Genomic DNA, 22884 nt, shown 5'->3' with positions numbered 1-22884 from the left:
TCGTTGACCAATAATTTATCATCAACATCCTTTTTTACCACTGTTTCCTGCTTTGGTATACTAATATCGACATGTTCTTAATCCCATGCCAGACAGGCCTCATATCACCTTGAACAAATTTATTTTCTATTTTGATTTTTACAGTTTCGTTTAGCACATCTGATTGCCCTTTTAACCTCCTTATTAATCGTTCTTTTCTCCTCATTGTTTCCTGATAAAAATACTCTTAATATTAAGAATGTTTTTTAACTCATTAGTTACCCATGGTTTGTTTTTGGAAACACAGTCACACTTTTAGTGAGTATGATTGGTTCTAAACAAAAAATGAATATAACTGGATACTAGGGATGCACCGATCCGAATCGGCCGATCGCTTGCGCGTTTTATCAGTAAAGCCGGTTCTGTAATCAGCGGTAAATGCCATCAGGTGCATGATTTCACGTTGAGCCGAATATACTACACACAGCCGTTGTTCACTGACGAGCTGCGCAAATCCATGTTCATTATCAGTGTGAATGTGCGCAGCTTTTCTGCACACTTTAGGGCAGCCCGAGACACAAACTAACGCATGGTTTATTTCCACACATGCTAGCATAACCAAATTTACTGTATTGACTACTTACCACAGCAACACTATGCAGTGAAAAAAGTGGGCCAAAATCAAAAGCCTTTTGAAGAGGCGTGGGCCCTTAGAATTGTCCAAACTTTCCCCCCCTTAGCGGCGCCCCTGATCTACTGTATAGCTGTATGTTGTGATCAGGGCCATTCCAAGCAAGGTTGCGATGTGTTCATTGTCAAACTCCCAAAATTAGATTATTTTAACTTTTAAAAAAACATCATTACTGTTACAATCACCAGCTGGAGTGCCCATGAACTCCATTAGAGGGCACTCCAGCCCAGACTCTGGCTCTGTCTTCCCATATGTCACCCTTCTCTCTGTGTGTCATGTTCTGATTGGTTCCACTGTTCCATGTGTCCTTTTCCCATTGGTTGGTTTTGTCAAGTGTTCCCTTGTGTTTAGTATTTAAGTCACTCCCCCACACCTCTGTTTGCTGATTGTTATTTAGCCTGTAGCAAGTTCCTTGTTTTTGTTAGTTACCTTGCCTTGCCTTTGTGTTTTGACCCTGGACTGTTTCTGCGTTTGTTGATTCTTTGCTGTCTGCCCTGACCCTTGCCTGATTATCAGATTACTCTTTTGGATTACCCAGTTTGCTCATGTTTGCTGGTATTGAACCCTGCCTGTTTCCACCACATCTGCTAATAAAGCTTGCATTAGGATCCACACCTCTGTTGTCTTGACCCACTCCGTTACAATTACTTAATTTGAAAAACTTAATACATGTATTTTATTGACAAAATATTTTAGTTTGTTGTGCATTTTTTTTTCTTTTTGATCAGATTTTAAGCTGTCATAGAACATGCCCCTCAGATGTTACAATGTACCCCACCTACGGGGCATGTTGTCACATTTCACTTCCTTTCTTTTGAGGTGAATAACGAAAAAACTTATACTTTGTAAATATGAAAAAAGTGACATTTGTATTAGACGTGTGAAAATAATGTGGACTCTGAACCCTACGTGGTTTTAAATAAACGACAAATTCAAAAAGTGTTAGGTTGTGCCCATGTTGCAATGGGGTATATCTATAATAAACGTTCAATCGTAACTCCTCCACGTTTACCCCTTTTCCTTTAAAACCTTCCTCAACAAAGAATGAGCTCTGCCGCTTCGCTGAACAATCCCGTACAGCATTGCTTTACTTAGTAAAGTCAGCGAGTCGCTGCAGGTGCAGTTAGAAGTCCCAGTTGCTATAGAAACAATTGGCGCTCTTATGGCATGCACTCAATACTGGACATGCACTGGCTCAAAAAAGCCTGAAAAATAAGCATTTTAAACACTATTGGAGCACAAAGAACCATATTCATGATGGCAGTTCTTGTCAGATTTCTTTTGTGATTTAAATTATGAAATTTAATTGTCAGCTTGGTAAACAGTTTTGGAGAATGTGATGTTTCCCCATTCAAAGAGATAGGAGCTGCCCGGTTGTGGCTAGAAGGAACAGTTCTTTTTTTTAACATCTACACCTACCCCAACCCTAAACTAAGCCCTTACTATAATAAAAAAAAGTATTATTGTTGTACAGTGGGATAAAAATAACTGTAGACTGATGTGTGCATGCCCAGTAGCCACAGCTGTATCCCTTCTAGTCAAAACCGAGCTGCCCTTGCATGCCCGAGAGGCATTTCAAAGATGGCTGTCAAGTGACATGACTTGACTTAAAGGGACCACATTCTATTCATGACATGCTCACACAAAGTTTAAATGATTTGCAAAGGTTACTTTGTTGCGTCCGGTCTTGACACATATTGTTGGCCTAAATAACAAATATTTTGTCTGGAGCGTTTATGCTGGGGTCTTGTGGAACTGATGAGATGTTACAGAACTGTTTTATGTAAATTCATTCATTGTTGCGGACGAGAGCGGGACAAAACATGAATGTCGCGGGCGGGAGTGTGATGAGATAACATATATTTCTGTGGGAGTGGGCAGGTCTCTAGCTCTGGCCTCTCCTCCCAAAGATCCAAAAACTGTTAAAGGTGCCATAGAATGAAAAACTGTGTTTACCTTGGCATAGTTAAATAATAACAGTTCAGTACATGGACATGACATACCATGAGTCTCAAATACTATCGTTTCTTCCTTCTTATATAATTCTGGTGTTTGCAAAAGACCACCGGAAAATAGGTCAATTCCAACAAAGTCTCAGCCTCATACGTCACGCCCACGGAACGTTGGCTGAATGTCTGATGCATATAGTACACTTAACTAGAAACACTTCAGGAATGTCGAAGTCCTCATCTGATTAGTTGAATTTGATCGGAATTCCAGGAGACGCGAGTGTCCTGTTTATTTTCGGTCCGCCGGGAAACAAAGCGCAGACTGATTTACTCAGCGTTTTGCTAAAAGGTCCTTATGCAGACGCCATAGTTGTTATACGCATTTGCGACGTTTGGGAACAAATTACTGACTTACTGCTTGTTCTCCCTCTTCTTCGTTATCTTTCAATGCTGGTTATTTCAATGACTGACTTGTTGCACGCCAGTCTGTTGGGCATTTCTACGCACCTAAATGTGACGCTGAACGAAACGAACTGTGATTGGTTGTTTGACATGTCGATCAAACGGTCTTATGGGAGGGCCTTGGCCAAGGAAAGCTGCCATGAATTCCAGACCTTCAGCTGGCTACACGAGACTAATTCCAACATAACACCGACTGTTACGCAACATCCCTGGGATTGTTAATAGTTACGCCCCCAACATTTGCATCGCCCAATCATCGGTAACGTCAGTACATCAGTAAAATTAGGCAAGCCACTGAAGGGACATGGTTAGCTTAATGCTCGCGCTAGCCTGTTACATTGCAGTTCAAAAGATTTCATTTACCACATAAACAGAGAGATGACTGCGCTGATGATGGTGAATAATGGAGAAATAACTGCGGTGATGATGGTGAATGATTTACAGATCCTGAGTATCACTGACAAGCAGCTGAACTTGTGTGGTAAGTAAGCACTCCCTCTGCATTATAACTTTACACAGAGCACATGCGATCACAGTAATGACAGTAAAATGTCAGCGATTCAAAACGGCAGATTCAACAAACCACATATTAAAAGCGGCTAGAGCTCCTAATTAAATACAGTAAATATTTTTATCCATGTGCCAGCTATAGAGATGAGCAGCTCTGTGAAACAGCCAATCATAGCAGAGCTCATTAATATGATGAAGCTCATGAAGCTTCCAAATGAGGCAATAACAGAGCATTTCATTCTAGGGACAAATCCTAGGGTTGTAAATGGACCTGTAAAACCGTTTCTGGAGATTTTTTGTCCTTTCCTATGCCATATACCTTCTATGTAGATATCAGAGAACAATTTAAAATATTGTAAAAAGGCATTCTATGGCACCTTTAAGGTTAATTTCCTAAGCAATGGTTCATGGCCAGGTTAAATTACATCAGAGTTTGTTGGCATTTGTTGAAAAGTCACATATCACTGCTCAAACATCCCACAACCCAACAAATGCCGATTAAACGTGTTCAGTCTGGTTAACCAACGTCGACCAATGGCAACAAACGCCAACGGGGTAAAGGTGTGTTCCATCGTAATTCCTGTAATTACGACATTCCAACTTGTAAAAAGCATTCAGGTCCTCGTAGAGCTTGTAATTACAACTTGTGGGAGTCTTCTGAAAGCTACGACTTGTACCATATGACCGCTGTACCACCTGACCAATGTAGGCTCTGTTTAGGTGTTGATAGTGTCATCATAGAAAAGCATAATTCAGAGTCCGAGGACATGAACCGCTCCAAGTAGGACGTCAAGTGTTGTCATCTCAAAATTACGGTAATTACGATATGGCATGAATGCAGCATATAACACACGGATCCAACAAACTCCAACACACTGTTGGTGATGATTCGTGCTGAACACAATCATTTTACCTCAACAAAACTAAGGTGATTTGAGCCGTGAGTTTATTCTAATTTGATGAAGGTTTGGCAACCTGCAGCACTTGCAATCTCTAACACAGTATTTATACTGCTGGACCAGTTCTAAGCTTGAACGGAATGAGATAGAAATATAAAATTAGCTTGAAGACCATGTTTTAGATACAAAATTTTATTCTTGACTGTACAAGTGCATCTTAAAAAAAATTGAATATCGTGAAGAAGTAAAATTTGTTAAGTTATTAAAAAAACTGAAACTTATAACTTAATATGTTATATTATTGTCTCAGAAAACATGTTTATTCGACTAGAAACACCAGAGACAGGAAATATAAAGCACCGTTCCTTTCCGGCGAGACTTCCGCGTTCAGAAAAGGAGGATAAAATGTAGATTAGTAGGGAACAGGAACAGCTGCATTTTCCATAAAATTGTAAATTATTGTTGTGGCGGGAGGAGCAAACGAGGTGTCAGGCCTTGGAGAGGCTTTTATTAAACAGAAAGTGAAAGAAAATTGTCCAAAGGGGAAATAAAAGTGTCCACATAAACAGGGGGATCTGGTGTCCTCGTCGTGAAGGGGTTCTGTGAAGGAGGGGCAGTGTTCCATTGGGAAGGGTCCAGGCAAGGGGCGGAGTCCGACGGCCGCACACGCTCCCTGCTGAGGTCCGGGGCGCGAGGGGCGACGACTTCTTTAGCAGGATCATCCTCCTGCACCTACGCGGCACCTCCGTGTGGTCATCGTCCGGACCACGGGTCCGGCAGCTCGTCTTCCTGGCGGCGATGGTTACCTCTTCACCCCTTCCTGGACCCATGAGGACACCGGAGTGCATGCACGGGGGAGAGACCTGTCTCCTGAGGAGAGGCGCTTGGCATTTAAACAGTGGCGGTGATGAGGCTTCATTCCATTCAGGTGCTCCTCATCACACGCCGCCAGCCCGGGATGTTTTTGCGCCCCTCCTCTCCCATTCACACCCACAGCCTGGAGAAGGACGGCGAATAAGGGATGGGGTGTTGATGATAATTAGGGGGGAGGCAGCCAACTAGTCACATTGTAAATAATTACAATGACCTAAAGGAGTGGTTCCCAAACACGATCCTGGAGGCCCCCCAACACTGAAGAAAAAAAAGGCACAGAAAACAAACAAGGCCTTCTACGGAGCCACTAAAAGGGTTATTGTTACATCACAGTACATACAATTTCAACTACTACATAAACAGAGTAAGGAGCTATGCCTGATAGGATATGGCGAATGATTTGCAGATCTTGAGCACCTCTGGTGAACATCTAATCTTGTAAAATGTGTGGTAAATACCGCCGCTCTATAGTATTTATTTTATCAGTATATATATATATATATATATATATATATATATATATATATATATATTTTTTTTTTAAAGATTATTTATACAGCGCTTTTTACAATACAAGTTGTATCAAAGCAACCTTACAGTATTAAAATAAGAAAATAAAATGTCAATAATAATGCAAGAGTTCCATATTGCATCAAAGTCAAATTGGAGTGGACTCATCTGGTTCCCATGGCCTTGTGCCGGTGGCCGTTTAAGGTAGGAGTTCTTTCCTCATGATCTGTCTCTGGGGCTCATCTAGTTGACACGGTATCTGCTGACATTCAGCTGTAGGTGTTGATCCACCATCTGCTCTTGGTATGGACTGGATCCGGGGGACTGCAGTGACCATCTGATCTGGATACGGACTGGATCTGGTGGCTATGGTGACCTCGGAATAAAAAAACAAACAGACTAATTTAATGTAGATGCAAGAGTTCCAAGTTGCCATAAAGTCAGATTGGAGAGGACTCATCTGGTTTTCGCGGTCTTGCGTCGATGGCCGTCTAGTTGATGGGGTCTTCACTGATTATCTATCTCTGGGGCACATCTAGTTGACGTGGTCTCTGCTGACATTCAGGGCTGTAGAGGATATCTCTTAGTGCTGATGGGTTCGGACTAGATTCAGGAGACTGTAGTGACCGTCTGATCTGGATACAGGTGGCTACGGTAACCTCGGAATAAGAAGGAAAGATACTAATATTAGCGTAGATGCCATTCTTCTTCTGATGCAACGAGTACATCAGGTGTTATAGGAAGTGTCCCTGGTTTCGGTTGACCTAAATATCCATCCACCTAAATATTCCATCTGTCCCCAAAAGGTGTATAATCTCAATGTCCAGCACTTGATCAATGCAAATTTCAGTTGTTAGTTTATGTCTCTGTTTATCCAGAATAAAACGTGCCAAATCGACAGTACGGATCAGTCTTCTGTGGTGACCCCTGATTAAAAGGGAGCATGCCGAATGAGAGAGAGCGAGAGAGAGAGAGTTTCTGTCTCTGTTTAGAGAATGTTTGTTTTGGCCTGAGTACCTAAGAAGGCTGTTTTTATAATAAGATCATCAGATACAAGCAACTGCTACAAAACATTCAGCCATCTCCTTTGTCCTCCTCTGTGTAAAGCCAGGCTAGCAGAGGGAGCCCTTTTTCACACTGACTGTTGCTGCTCCCTCTGCTGCCTTTATGGTTTCCTCCCTGTTTGGCAGCCATTTAATTAGGGCCATGCCAAACAGGCCATTGCAAAGTATTGTTTTGCTGTTGTGGACTCTACCAAGCGTTTTTTACCATTGCCATTGCCTTGTTTGTTTTGTTTCTTTGTTTTTGTTTCATAGTTATTGTTATAGTCTTACCTTGTTTCATTGTTTGTTTCATTTGTTACTTTGGACGGCCCACTTGGATTTTGACCCTCGCCTGTATTATTGGATTACGCTTTTGTCTTGCCCTGGATGTTCCTGTTTTGCTGGTGCTTGACCCTGCCTGTTTTGACAACGATCTGTTCAATAAAGCTATAGTTTGGATCTTCAACACTGTCGTCGAGTCCGTTACACTCTGCCAGCTCCCACCACCTCCAACAACTTCCAGCCCAAGTTTATTATAGTTTTGCTTTTTAAATTATTTTAATATCGTTTTCAAATTTGCAATAAAATTTAGTTTTGTTTTTATTAGTTTAATTAACAGTTTTGTTAGTTTTAGTTTAGTTTTTATTTTATGAACATTTCTATTTAGTTTAGTTTTAGTTTAACTAAACTTAACTAAAGTTTAGTTTTTTTAATTTTAGTTTTTTAGAGATCAAATAGAGATAACGATTTCCTTGCAATTCTAAACTAAGCAAAATAATGTGAGACAACCCTTTTGAAAAAACAAAAACAACAACAACAACAACAACAACAACAACAAAAAACAGCTAAAACCAGCCTAGGATGGTTGGCTTGTTTTAGCTGGTCATAGCTGGTTAGAAGGCTGGTTTTAGAGGGGCTTTGGCCACTTTTCCTGCCTGGCCAGGCTGGTTAGGCTGCTCTTTGCTGGTCAGGCTGGTAAACCACCACCTAAAACCAGCCTGATCAGCCTGACCAGCCTGGCCAGTCTGGGAGACCAGCTAAATCCAGCTACTTCCATCTTAAACAAGCTAAGACCAGCCAACCAGATTTTTTTTAAGTTAAAATATCAGTTGCTGCAGTCTATTTAAAAGTGATTAATTTATTTGAATGAATTATTAACAATTTAATATATAATATTTGTATTTAAAATATATGTAATACACCAGTTTTTAATATTAAATTTATGAAAAAGTGGTTTGAATGAAGAAAAGACTTGCTCACAAAAACAAGCTCAAGGCAAATTTACTTTTACATGTGCTCATCTGCATGCAGTGATTTTGTTTGGCACCTTGAATTGAGAACAGCTTTGAATATTCATGATCATCCTTACTTACTGTGAATGTGTATCTATGGTGTATATCTAGTTTTTTTTTTTTTTAAATAGTAAAAGTAGTACAATTTAAATGTGCAAATAAGCTGCTTATTTGTTTGTCTGTTTTCCCAGGTGAAAAACAAGTGCACTTTTATAATGTACTTATCATGCTCTATTTTCACACTTGATTTTTGTACTTAATTTACTAAAAACTATTCTTTACTTCTTAAAATAATCTTAACAACATCCAGCTATCTCTGTATTAAAATGTATTTACTTACAACTTGAAGTACCCTAGTAAACGTCTTAGGTTACGTACAGTGAGGTCAATAACTATTTGATCACCCTGTGATTTTGCAAGTTCTCCTACTTAGAAATCATGGAGGGGTCTACAATTTTCAGCATAGGTGCATTTCCATTGTGAGAGACAGAATCTAAAAAAATCCGGAAAAAAATCCGATAAAAATCCGGAAATCACATTGTATGATTTTTTTTTTTAACAATTTATTTGTGAATTACTGTGTCAAATCAGTATTTAATCACTTGAGTCAAAAAAATAAAAAATAAAAATTGGTACAGAAGCCTTTAACAATTACAGAGGTCAAATGTTTCCTGTAGTTTTCCTGGCTGTGTGCTTTGGCTCATTGTCACGTTGGAAGACCTTGCCACGACCCATCTTTAATGCTCTGAGGGAAGGTTTTTGCCCAATATGTCACAATACATGGCCCCGTTCATCCTTTCCTTAATACAGTGCAGTCGTCCTGTTCCATGTGCAGAAAAACACCCCCAGAGCATGATGCTTACAGCCCCATGCTTCACTGTAGGTATGGTATTATTGGGATGGTACTCATCATTGTTCTTCCTCCAAACACAGCGAATAGAGTTAAGACCAAAAAGTTCTACTTTGGTCTCATCTGACCACAGGACTTTCTCCCATGACTCCTCCGGATCATCCAGATGGTCCCCCAACGGTGTCTCGTTCCCTATCTTAGGAAACCATGGTTACATATGTAACCTGAGATGTTCCATTTCGAGGGAAATCTTACTGCGTCCTCTAGGGGGTGCTTGTGGAGAATGGTATACCCACGCTGCCATGCTAAGGGAAAAGCTTGCTAACAAAGGCGAGCACTAAGTACCAACTTCCTTAAACTTAAGGGAATTGCCCCTGAGATGTTTGTGATGGCTGTCAGTGATGTTTCAGCCAAAGGCCTGAGCTGTTACCCAAACCTTACCTGCAAGGGGTCAGAGAGCTGGACCCAGGGTAAAGCTCAAGGCTTGGAATCATAGCAGGTTCCTTCAAGGGGATAATGCTAAGTGTGTAGGTTATGCAGGGGCTACCGCTAGCTCTGCATAGGTTTGTTCCCTCAGGAACTGCCTCACAGAACATGGGTAGCAGCACCGTGTTCAGGCAAACATAAGTAGAGTGGGGCCCAAGGTAGCCGGTGCTTTAAACCAACACAAGGATGGGAATGAAGTTTAGCGCGTAAACCATACCATACAGGATTTCAGAAAGTGTGCAGAGACTTGCATGCATAGTTAACACTTATGTGGATTTTAGAAAGTGCACAGAGACTTGTGTGCACACTTACCATAAACATGCATTTTAGAAGAAAACCGTTACTAAGGTGCAAGCCTAGGAGTGCTTTGACCAGTCCTAGGTAGCAGATGCTCAAGAGGTATCTGAGAGGATACCTTAGTGGAGTGGGACCCAAGGTGACCAGGGGTTTTAAACCAACTCAAGAATGGGAACGAAGTTACAGGATACAGGATACCCACACCATACAGGATTTTAGAAAGTGTGCAAAGACTTGAGTACTTCCCACTTACTTGGATTTTTAGAAAGTGTGCAGAGAATTTGTGCGCACTTACTTGTCAGGCTAGCCTGGACACTAAATTTCCAAAGAGGCTCTGGGAAGCAGAGAACACAAGTCCCAATAAGAGGGAGGTTCTTACCTTTCAAGGAGCAGAAATGCAGAAGTAACCCTTCAACATGAGGGGAGCACTGCAAAGCTCACTATTGAGCAGCCTGAGTGGAGTGCCCTGGAGCAGATTCAATTCTCAAGAATAGGAGGAATCTGAATGCTCGACAGGAAACAACTTACAAGAGACCCTCCTCCTGTGAAGGGAGCGAAATGGGCTAATTTATTATCATTCCACTAGGGGCTACAACCTGGAATTTTCAGAGCCATAGGGAGTGGACGTCCTTCTTTTAACATCAGAGAGGTACTGGTACGCTCCATCTAGTAGTGTCATGCAGCATTGCCAAGATCATGCAATGTCAGGAGGGACATTACAGGGACAGAGAGAGAGAGTCTTAATGGCCTAGCCTGCTGTCTTTGGATTCCGGGAGACCAATGGCCTTTTAAAACCTGAATAGATCAGTGCAGGCTCTGCACCAACCAATGTGGCGGAGAGCCAAACACATTTAGCGGCACCGAACGGCCGACTAATCCAATGAGTCTGTAACAAAAAAAACTCAGTTCCAGAAATGGGGCGAGCATTCAGCAGCCGCGGGGTAGGTACCTAGCCATCCAAGTAGAGGAGGATCTATCCATTCTGCCCGGGGCCAGCGTGCTCAGGTGACCCTGACTAGTAAAGTCATAAAGCCTTTTGATACCTAAAAAGGGCAATGCAGTCTCCGTACACACCAATGTGGCAGAAGGGCTACACATCGGGGGGCAGCAAGCGGCCGTCTTATCCAATGCAGCTGTCATGGATCACACAGCAGCCGTAAGGTAGGTACCTAACCTACAATTACCTAACCTAACCTAACCTAACCTGTGCTTTCTATCTCAATATAAACTATGGGCCCTGTTCTAGCCATGATCCACAGATCGTGGAAGAACAACAAGGGCCAAGTCATGCCTAGAGAGCATCCTCGGAACCAACAATCAAAAGGGTTAATAGCCTAGATATAAATTTTTTTAAATATCAAGGAAGCTACCAGAAGTGGACTGGCTGGGATTACCCAGACCACAAAGAGTGGGCTGTCTGCTTACAACCCTGGAAGGGGAGACAGTGCTGCCCGGGTAAAAACTCAAAGAGACCACTACCAAAAAGCTCTTTTTCAAGGAAGGGGAGCAATCACTGAGCTATCCAATGACAGTCCCACATGTCTGGCCTGAAGAAATCTGATAAACCCTCCATAGATATCCTCAGAAAGCTATGCATGTAGGAAGGGCTACCAGAGGAGAACTGCTATTAAGTGCAGTATAATGTGGCTATCTGAAAAGAAAATGATAAAAATCATCTGTCCCAAAACTGACAGACAACCAGATCATACAATTTTTAAGAATTTACTGATAGGGAAACTTCCCATCAGGTCCCTTTCATAATCTGTCATGAACTGCAAATCGCGAGTTATGGCAGATAATTCACTCCATAATGCGCAGCATGTATTCAGTTCCCACAGGAGCTGAACATGCTCTGCCCACTCGCTTAATTACTTCAGAAATCAAGAACAGAGCCATAGCAAAACACATTGTAAACACTGTAGGAGGCGAGCGTACACATGCAGTCTCAGCAATTACAGCTCAAGTAATCCTGTGAATGCATCGCGATGAGCACAAGCCGTCTCTTCATGAGTGGAGAATGCTCAGTTCATACATGAAACAAGTAACGTTTACTCCCTTACCAAAAACACACCACCCGCGAGCAACGTGAAACTGTGTGTACAGAGTGTGCTTGTCTCTTGCAAGAGACAAGCAATGCATGCAACAAGAGCCTTCAACTCCTCAGAGGGCCGAACGCGCTTAAGCCAACACGCAAAAACAGCCTGTGAGCTGTGTGAAACTGTGGATATAGAGTGTGCTTGTCTCTCACAAGAAACAAGCAATGCATGCAACGAGCACATTCAACTCCCTTGAGAGCTGAATGCACTTACTCCGACACACATACACAGCCCGTAAGCCGTGTGAAACTGTGGGTATAGAGTGTGCTTGTCTCTCACAAGAAACAAGCAATGAATGCATAGAGCGCATTCAACTCCCTCGAGAGCTGAACGCGCTTACTCCACAACAATACGCAGCCCATGAGCTGTGTGAAAGCTGTGGGTATAGATTGTGCTTGTCTCTAGAAGAAACAAGCAATGCCTCCAAAGAGAGAATATGCACTCCTAGTCATTTATATATGCTTAGCTAAAGGACAAAACGGTCAGTGAAGACGAAGAGAATGTTGTGTTCTACCAGCGTCCTTTTATACTGTGATCGCAATGGTAGTGACGCACCGGCAGCGAAGATTCAAGCCGGAAGTGACTGGGCTTATATTACTGGGACGTTATAGGCTGTTGCCGGCCAATGTTGTTGTTTTGCATGTAGGCTTCAGACATGTGTCACACTGATGGCGTTCCCCACAAGTGCCCCCTAGAGGATGCAGTGAGAGTTCCGTCGAAAAGGAACTCGAGTGTACCATAAGTATTTAGTCAAGTCAAGTCACCTTTATTTTTATAGCAATTTTAATAATACAGATTGTGTTAAAGCAGCTTAAAACAATATTTAAACAGGACAATAGTGTAAGTAACGCAGTATTGTAAACAATTTTTTCAGTTAAAGGCAGTTAATCAATAATTCAGTGATATCATCATCCAGTTCTGTTCAAATAGTATACAATATCACTGGTAAAGTTAAGTGTCCCCAACTAAGCAAGCCAGAGGTGACAGCGGCAGGGAACCAAAACTCCACTGGTGAGATAAATTGAGAAACAAACAATTACAATTACAGAGGTCAGATGTTTGCTGTAGTTCTTGACCAGGTTTGCACACACTGCAGCAGGGATTTTGGCCCACTCCTCCATACAGATCTTCTCTAGATCTTTCAGGTTTTGGGGCTGTCGATAGACAACATAGAGTTTCAGCTCCCACCATAGATTTTCTAGTGGGTTCAGGTCTGGAGACCTTGAAATGCTTCCTACGGAGCCACTCCTAAGTTGCCCTGGCTGTGTGTTTGGGGTCATTGTCATGCTGGAAGACCAAGCCATGACCCATCTTCAATGCTCTTACAGAGGGAAGGAAGTTGTTGACCAAAATCTCACAATACATGGCTCCATCCATCCTCCCCTCAATACAGTGCAGTCGTCCTGTCCCCTTTGCAGAAAAGCACCCCCAAAGCATCATGTTTCCACCCCCATGCTTCAAGGTTGGCATGGTGTTCTTGGGATTGTTCTCACCTTCTTCTTCCTCCAAACACAGCGAGTGGAGTTTATACCAGAAAGTTCTATTTTGGTCTCATCTGACCACAAGACCTTCTCCCGTGCCTCCTCTGGATCATCCAGATGGTCTTTGGCAAACTTCAGACAGGCCTGAACATGTGCTGGCTTGAGCAGGGCAACCTTGTGCAAGGATTTTAATCCATGATGATGTAGTGTGTTACTAATGCTAACCGTTGAGACCGTGGTCAAGCTCTCTTCAGGTCATTGACCAGGTTCCTCCTGTGTAGATCTAGGTGTATTCCTCACCTTTCTCATGATCACTGATACTCCACGAGGCGATATCTTGCACGGAGCCCCAGTCCGAGGGAGACTTACAGTCATCTTGAATTTCTTCCATTTTCTAATAATTGTGCAATCAGTTGTTGCCTTTTCACCAAGCTGTTTTCCTGTAGCCCATTCCAGCCTTGTGCAGGTCTGCAATTTTGTCACTAGTGTCTTTGGACAGCTCTATAGTCTTCGCCAGAGTGGAGAAGTTGGAGCCAGAATTCTTGCTGGTTGGTAGGTGATCAAATACTTACTTTATGCAATAAAATGGAAATTAATTCTTTAAAAATCATACAATGTATTTTTTTTTTTTGGATTTTTATATATATTTTAGATTCTGTTTCTCACAGTTGAGGTGTACCTACAATGAAAATTACAGATCTCTCTATTCTTTGAAAGTGGGAAAACATGATAAATCAGCAGCGTATCAAATACTTATTTGCCCCACTGTTTACCTTTCTGCACTACACATTTTAACTTAATCGGCTGACTTTATTACTAATATATGTTTGAATAAATCATACATTCTTATTACAGATTGGCAAGTGTTTGTCATGTTCTAGCAATAAAGAGTAGCTTAAAACTGGTTTCTACAACTTCTACAAGACATATTTGTTAAATGAAAACCATGAAGTGAACAGAATTACATTTAGAAAGTGATTCTCATGTAACTTGACAATCTTTAATTTTAAGCTTCACCCACCTCTGGATTTTAACCGAATACAGACAGTAATACAGTTACAAATAATTTTGAGTTTATATATGTATAGGCTCAACTGCATACCCTTTTACTCAGCACATTCATTTATTTAATGTTGAGTATGAGTGAAAATAAGATGCTATCATTATAATTAACTAAAATTTGTTTGTATTCTCTGCATGTTCATGATCATGAGAAATGGGCGAATGTGTTGGAGGGGAGGAGCGAAAAGATTGGTCATGTGATGCATATTAAAAAAGGTCATCCTCCATAAAACTGATAACACTCACACTTTCCATCCTAAGAGAGAGACAGATCCCTATAATCAGCCATGAAAAAGCTCTACAAGTGCATGTGGATCTTACTGGGTAAAGTAAAATGTTCATGTATTTGATATTTTGCACTAATATGTACTGTTTTTTTTTTTTTTTTTTTTTTGCGATGATTTACAGCATATTGTGAAGTGTTTCTTGGCAAACAACCCTGGATATGCTAGAGCCGTTTCATGCATTGATGCTTGTCTGTAATTAAGCAGTTTTTCGTGGTAATATTATTGTAGTATGTACATTGGAACATTAAATTATTAACATTTTTTTCAAGTTTCTTTCTTTATTTTAAACAGATCTCTTCTGCCCACCAAGGCTGCATTTATATGATGCAAAGTAGCATTTTCTACTATGATGCAGAGCTGATTTGCTGCTCAAGAATCGTTTTTGATTATTGTCAATGTTGAAAACAGCTGTGCTGCTTCAGATTTTTGTATGTAAACTGTGATGCATTTTGATTTGCAAGCTATTTGATGAATAGAAAGTTAAAAAGAACAGCAATTATGTGAAATACAAATATTTTTTAACATTAAAAACGCCTTTACAGTAACTTCCGATTCATTTAATGTGTCCTTGAGTGAAGGTTCGTTAATTTAAATATCTGATAATGGATTTGTTTGTCACTTAATCTATTCCATGTTTTTGATCTACTTTACCAAACAAATCTTATGTTAAATAGATTGTTAGATAGATAGTTCATTTGTGTATGAAAATAGTTTTTATTTGTCAAGAACAAAGTAAAGTTTCCTAGTCCTACTTTAGATTACAATATAGATTACAATAAAAGTCTTGGGCCACTAGAATTTTTACCAACAAAAATGGTTTTAAGTCAGTAATTTCTATCTTTTGCTGTAGTGTGTCAGTAGGAAATATCAGTTTACTTTTCCAAATATTAATTTTGTTTAATTGTAATAATCCAGTGAGATTTTTGTTTGTCAGGAGTCTGACAACAGGCAGTGCTCCACACAGAGATCTGATCTCATTATCATCCAGTAATCTCACTGGATTATTACAATTAATGGCAAAATGAATTAGAAATGTAAACTGATATTTCTGACAGACACACATAGACAGAAATTACTGACAACCGTTTTTTTGTTGGTAACAATACTAGTGGCCTAAGACCTTTGCTCAGAAGTGTGTGTGTGTGTGTGTGTGTGTGTGTGTGTGTATGTCAATGTTATATATATGCTAATTGGAATATATATATATATGCTAATTGGAATGTGATTCGGTAAACCCGCCTGTTTCACTTGTTTCCACAGGGTTTTTATTGGTTGAAGAAATGGCAAATGGACAAGAAGGTAAGAATCCTTAAGTGTCTTTGTTCTGAACTGGCAAATATAAAAGTACTTATGAATTTTGCCCTATAATTAAGCTCTGATACAGTATGATGTCCATAATTATTGTCCTGTCAGTTTTAGTTTTCCAATATCAAATAGACTAAAATGGAAACTATGAAAGATGAGTCAGAGTGGAGCTTTCTCTATGCTTACCCACCATGGATACACACCAGTCATCATTCTAGATCTGAGAGCCAGAGTTAAGGGTTCAATAGCTTCAGCAAACAACAATATTTGACAAAAATTGGTCACCCATCACACTTCTTAGATCTTGAAGTTGATCTGAGAGTGTCTTAAATAATTCTTCCAGAAAGCCGCCTGGGTCTAGGCACTTTCCATTCTCAAGGAGGCTCAGTAAAGTCCTAATTTAATCTAAAATAAGAAGTTCATCCAATTTGGAGGCAGAGCCAATAAGAAGAGTACACTTTCTACATTGGAGTAGAGAGATGTAGAAATCCCTGAACTTGTCATTAATGCTAAGAGGTTTATTGTAGGACCAAAAAAGCATAGAAATTTGAGTAATATATTGTAAGAAGGACTGACAAAGTTGGTGTGCATGCTTGGTTTATCACTTGTTGGTCAAACTCTATGTTAGCTGTGACCCATTACAACATAAGAAATAAGAAATGTTGGTTCCCTTCCGGAGGGTACTCTACGCTGCATCCTGGTGGGCACTATGGGAACTGCCTTCAGCATGACCGGTTCTGAAACAAGCTATAGAACAACGACAGTGAACTTGACACTGTCCGGCGCCAGCCTATGACATCATCAACAGGCGCCTGCCTGAGAGCACAACACCATCTTTTTGTCTTCAGAGTCCTCTGTTTTAAACGAGTGAGTACAGCGATGCCTAGAGAGAAACTGTTTAGGAAGTGTGCGGATCCGTGTCAGAGAAATCTGACACCTGATGATGCACACGACCTCTGTTTGGTGTGTTTAGGTGTAAGAGCACGCGTGCTCTGCTCTAGAAGGAGCGGAGCGCGTTCATTGTGAGAGTTTCACTTTTGAGATACTCTGTTCTCATTTGTCTCTTTTCCCGAGGGAATTGGGACATCCATCCGCCCCATGCAGCTCGGGCCCCGCGGCGGCTGAGATCGCTGGGATCACAGCTGGAGCTGGCTGACGAGCTTGAGAGAGGGTCTAATCTCTCGCGCACGTCAGCCGGAGACGAGAACGTGCTGCTAGCGGAAGATGTGCTGTCTAAAAGAAGACTCACATCTTCCGGTCCTGCAGCGAGTGCTCTTTTGGCTTCAAGCCAGGGCGAGCAGGAGGCTGAAATGGAACGAGATGAGCTCTCTGAGCCCATGCAGCCTCCCTGCCCCGCATATGAAGAGTTGATGTCTGTTATGGCCGCGGTCTCCTCTCTGGTTCCCCTCACGTCCGTTCGGCTACCTGCCCCTCCTTTTTCCCCCTCGCCAAAAACTCTGGGGCTGGGCCAATGATGAGATCTCGATCTCGTGGCCCAGCAGGTGAACAATAAGGACACTTTAAATAAAAATGTTCAAATATGTATGTGTATGTTTCCTGTTTTGTCTGCCAGCTCTGCTTGGGTGTTTATTGCAGTGCTCGAGCTCCTCTTGAGCTCCACTGCCACCAAGTGCCGAGTGTAGCCAGGTCTCCCCTCGTTTTATAAATGAAAACAGTGTGTAGAGACCTCCACTCGTGGAAGACCCCTTCTGGGTTAAGCATTGTCAGGTTTTAAAAATAAAACCTCCGTTAAAGAGTAAGCTTGGTACAGACATAATCTCACATACATATACATAGGAGAAGATGTAAAACCCTCTTGAGCGTTGTCAAGCTGCTTCAAGCGGGGAAAAAATCGCTACTGAAGCCTCCGCTCACTCAAACCCTGCTTAGAGTAATACTCTTTTTTTCATGAGTGTAGTCAGGTCCCTTCCCTGTGTATTTTATATACATATATGTGAGACCTCCACTCCTAGGAGTATGTGTGTTAGGGTGAATAGAGCGTCATTAAGGCTCCCTCTCTGAGAGAGAGATGAAGCCTTCGCTCTCTTTAAAAAAAAAAAAGCCCCGCTTTGAAGTAGAAATCTTATATATTTAGCTGGTAGGCCCCTTCTGGGCCTTGCTGAATGATTTCTGGTATTGTGACTAAAACCCAATCTGCCAGAACTGAGTGTAGCAGGCCTAGAAGGCCTCCTCTCTGTGAAATCCTCTATATGAGAGACATATAGAGAGGGATACTTCTTAGCGCTGAATGTAGCCAGGTCATTCTTAGACCTCCATTTATGAGAACTTTTTTACTGGGTCGAGTGTCGCTAGGCTCCCTCTTTATGAGGTATTTCTGTCAAGCCTCCACTCACCAGAAATGCAGGCCGAAAACACAAGGTTAAGGCAGCTTGTGAACTCTTTTTGTGGACCTGTCATTATAAGCGTGTGTGTAGGCAGGCCTCCTCTCCGCGAGAGGGCGTGTATACCTAGGCCTTCACTCGATAGAGCTTCCTCAGTTGAGCGTCGTCAGGCTTGTTACGTTCGAGAGAGCTTGTAACCATTAAAGCCTCCCTCACTGAAAGCTCCGCTTCCGGGTTTTGCTATCGCCCGGGAATGATATAGGTGTCTTCCTCGCGAAACGCTTAGAGCACCTTCTTAAAACCACGTTAGTGGTGTCTGCTCACACAATTGTTCTGAGCATTCCCTAAAATCCACACGAGTGGTAAGTGCACTACAAAAATAGGCACTTTGCTAAAATCCATATTTATGGTAAGGATTCCTCCCGTAAAGGCAGGATCCTTCTTCAAATCCCTCACAGGTTGGACCACGCAGGATAATCCTCCGTGCCCATGTTCGAGTTGGTTCCAAAACCCTTAAGTTTTTTCAACTCCTTTGATAAGCACAGTGTTATAGGTCTCCCCTCTGTTACAGCCAACAGTACTGAGACCTTCACTCTCACAGTTATAGCAGCTAGCAGGCCCATGAGTGCCTCGCTGACTATTTTTTTGGGGTGTACAGTCGTCCACTCACCAAAAAACTAGTGTTGTAGGCTTTTCTCCTCAGAGATGCAGTCTCGGAGCCTCCACTACACAGAGCTAGATGATAAATAGAATTTTTCATTATTTGCTCTACTGTGAGTATCTGCCTTTTCTTGAGCGTCGAGTGTAGTCAGGCCTCCCCTCGCCTAGAGCGTTTCACTTGAGGCCTCCACTCGGAAGAGTTTCCCTAGGGAGAGCGTCGTAGGCCTCCTCTCGCTTTAGAGAGTCTTTCTGCTGAAGCCTCCCCTCTCCAGAAGCTCCGCTTTCAGGCTCTGCTATCGCCTAGAGACTGCAAATTGGGTGATCCTCCCGCTATGCTCAGGGCACCTACTTAAACCCACATTTGTGGTGTTTGCTCACGCTGGTCTTTTGAGCACTCTCTAAAATCCACGTGAGTGGTAAGTGCACTACTTAGGCACTTCACTAAAATCCATTTTTATGGTAAGGTCCCTCCCTATACGGTGTGGACCACGCGGGGGAATCCTTCGTGTCCATCTTTTGAGTTGGTTTTTCTCAAAAACCTCTTAGTTTTCCCAACTTCAATCCAGATAGCACTGCTAGCAGGATTGAGTGTTGACGCCTTCTCCGGCTTCCACTCTCCAGGAGAGCTCCACATACGTAATTCAGAGGCTTCCCAGCCTTGCGGATTACCTTCAGGGTTAGAGTGTAGATAGGTCACAAGACCTCCACTCTCAGAGTTCTTCTTTGCTAAGCACGAAAGTGTGTTAGGCTTCCTCTCTGAAAGCCTCCACTTTCCAGACTCCGCTCATGTGGCACCTTCGCATAGGCTATTCAGCCTCGATGGACACCTGGAGTGTTGAAGTGTAGTAGGTCATGGGACCTCCACTCTTAGAGTCCTCTTCTGCCCACAGAATATTGCCACCAGACTCCCTATCAAGGGTTGGAGTGTAGTTAGGTCATCAGACCTCCACTCTTAGAGTCTGTCGTTGCCTCCAGAGATTCACTAGAAGTAGGCAGTCCGACTGCACAGGCTATTCAGCCTCACGGACTACCTCTAGTGTTGGGTGTAGATAGGTCGCAGACCTCCATCCTTAGAGTTGTCCTCTGCTGGGTGCAGAGTCGTACCAGGCTTCTTCTTTCAAAGCCGCCACTTTGCAGAAACTCCACTCAGGTAGTTCTGTTGTACAGGCTATTCAGCCTCACTGACTACCCTCAGTGTTGAAGTGTAGTTAGGTCACAAGACCTCCACTCTTAGAGTTTTCCTTTGCAAGACACAGAGTACTTTCTAGCTTCCTTTGAAGCAGTCACTCCTCAGAAACTCCATGTAGGTAGTTCTGCTGCACAGGCTACTCAGCCTCACTGACTATCTCCAGGTTTTGAGTGTAGAGGTGTCACGGCACCTCCATTCTTAGAGTTGCTCTCTGGAAGGCGCAGAGTGTTGTCAGGCTTCCTTTCTTTGAAGCCTCCAACTCCTCAGAAAATCTCCACTTAGACAGGTCTGCTGCACGGGCTATTCAGCCTCACAGACCATCGTCAGTGTCAAGTGTAGTTAGGTCATGAGACCTCCACTCTGAAGATTCCCTCTGAGCAGAAGCTCCACTTGGGTAGTTTTGTTGCACAGGCTATTCAGCCTCACTGAATACCCCCAGTGTCGAGTATAGCACCTATACCTGTTAGCACTGAATGTTGTCAGGTCCCTAGAGCAGACATTCGCTCTGCTGAGACCTCCATTTCCTAAACTCTGCCCGTTATGAAACAGGGCGTTTATGAGCTCCATCACTTAGGGAGCTAAGTGTAGTAGGCTCCCTCTAGGCCTCCACGCTTGAGTTACGTGCACAGGTAGCCGAGCTAGCCGTGGCAGGTCACTGGGCCCCAGCGACTCTCGCTGATGCAGGGGTGATTTCCTTCTTGACTCCTCATTCAGTCAGTTTGATCACTTATCCCTCGGCATGGCAGCGTGGGTATAAACGTTCCCATAGTGTCCACCAGGACGCAGCGTAGAGTTCCCTCCGGAAGGGAACGTCGTAGTTACGTATGTAACCCCTGTTCCCTGAGGACAGGGAACGAGACGCTGCATCTCGGGGCCATGCCTCGGGCCCTGCACATACCTCCGTCAGACAAAAAGATGGTGTTGTGCTCTCAGGCACCTGCTTTTATACTAGCAGACGCCTGTCGATGATGTCATAGGCTGGCGCCGGACAGTGTCAAGTTCACTGTCATTGTTCTATAGCTTGTTTCAGAACCGGTCATGCTGAAGGCAGTTCTCATAGTGTCCACCAGGATGCAGCGTCTCGTTCCCTGTCCTCATGGAACAGGGGTTACATACGTAACCCAGACGTTCTTTTTTGGATATTGGTCTTACTTGAGATCCAAATAGTGAAAAAGATCACTGGGGTCTGAGGGTGTTTTGGGGCCCTGAAGAAGTTTTGACATGCCCTGACATTTGTGCTTTTTTCAGTACCTTAACAACACATAAATGCCTAAAGTCTGATTGCACTGTAATCAGCACATATTGGGCTACAATAATTTGCAAGCAACGTGAATGTACATGTTTTTTTGAGAAAACTATGTTTATGCGTGGTTAGTGAAAAACTAAATTTTTGAAGTCACTGAAATAAAACCATGAAACACATACAGAACATTGGTTCACAAGACTTTTGGCAATTGGATGGGGTAAGCTAGAATTTTTTTCAACCAAATGATGTGAAAATCATCTCTTTCACTCGTTCAGAGAAAACAATACATTTATGTAAATTTTCTAAAACATGTTTTGTGATCGAAAGGGAATATTTGAAGGTGTGGCAATGACCCAAGAATATTTAACAATTCACACCTGAGAGACAAATAGCCCTCCCTAATGGCCAATTATTGAAAATGTCAGGCAGGAAAATGTGAGAAGATACAAACAAAGGATTTTTAGATTATTTGTAGTTTATTTACAACACAGTATTAAAATCTACATAAAACCAAATACATATTGTGATCTAACCACAGAGATGTGAACAGAATTGGTGTCGTTTCTGAAAACTCTTTTATGAATTCTGTTCAACAAATGAAACTAGTAAATCATACCTGATATTTAAGTGCTTGAAAAACTCATCATCACTAGTCAAGTAGTTTTACACTAGAATATCAGTGTAGTTGAACATCTGAAGTTGGTAAAGCACTCTTAGAGGAAAACAGTTTGAAGAGACTCAAGTGAAAGAAAGCAGTATTCATCTGTTGAGCAGGATTCAGATCACATGATATATATATATATATATAGAGAGAGAGAGAGAGAGGGGTTGGACAATGAAACTGAAACACCTGGTTTTAGATCACAATAATTTATTAGTATGGTGTAGGGCCTCCTTTTGCAGCCAATACAGATTTAATTCGTCTTGGGAATGACAGATACAAGTCCTGAACAGTGGCCAGAGGGATTTTAAACCATTCCTCTTTCAGAATAGTGGCCAGGTCACTACGTGATGCTGGTGGAGGAAAACGTTTCCTGACTCGCTCCTCCAAAACACCCCAAAGTGGCTCAATAATATTTCGATCTGGTGACTGTGCAGGCCATGGGAGATGTTCAACTTCACTTTCATGTTCATTAAACCACTCTGTCACCAGTCTTGCTGTGTGTATTGGTGCATTATCATCCTGATACACGGCACTGCCTTCAGGATACAATGTTTGAACCATTGGGTGCACATGGTCCTCCAGAATAGTTCGGTAGTCCTTGGCAGTGACGCGCCCATCTAGCACAAGTATTGGGCCTAGAGAATGCCATGATATTGCAGCCCAAACCATCACTGATCCACCCCCATGCTTCACTCTGGGCATGCAACAGTC

General features: G+C 42.3%; 1 protein-coding gene across 3 annotated transcripts in view; it reads left to right on the top strand.

Annotated features, from left to right (window-relative positions):
- Nucleotides 1-22884, top strand: part of LOC141331460 (fucolectin-5-like) — a 71349-nt gene that overhangs the window by 38067 nt on the left and 10398 nt on the right. For all 3 annotated transcript variants that reach the window (XM_073836510.1, XM_073836509.1, XM_073836508.1), the window contains exon 2: nt 16028-16066. In XM_073836510.1, coding sequence (XP_073692611.1) covers nt 16048-16066 — 19 coding nt within the window. In that variant the 5' untranslated portion in view covers nt 16028-16047. The remainder of the gene's footprint in view (nt 1-16027; nt 16067-22884) is intronic.

The sequence above is a fragment of the Garra rufa genome, chromosome 3 (assembly GCF_049309525.1).
Source record: "Garra rufa chromosome 3, GarRuf1.0, whole genome shotgun sequence".
In the NCBI taxonomy this organism is placed as follows: Eukaryota; Metazoa; Chordata; class Actinopteri; order Cypriniformes; family Cyprinidae; genus Garra; species Garra rufa.
This window is presented reverse-complemented; position numbering and strand designations above follow the sequence as displayed.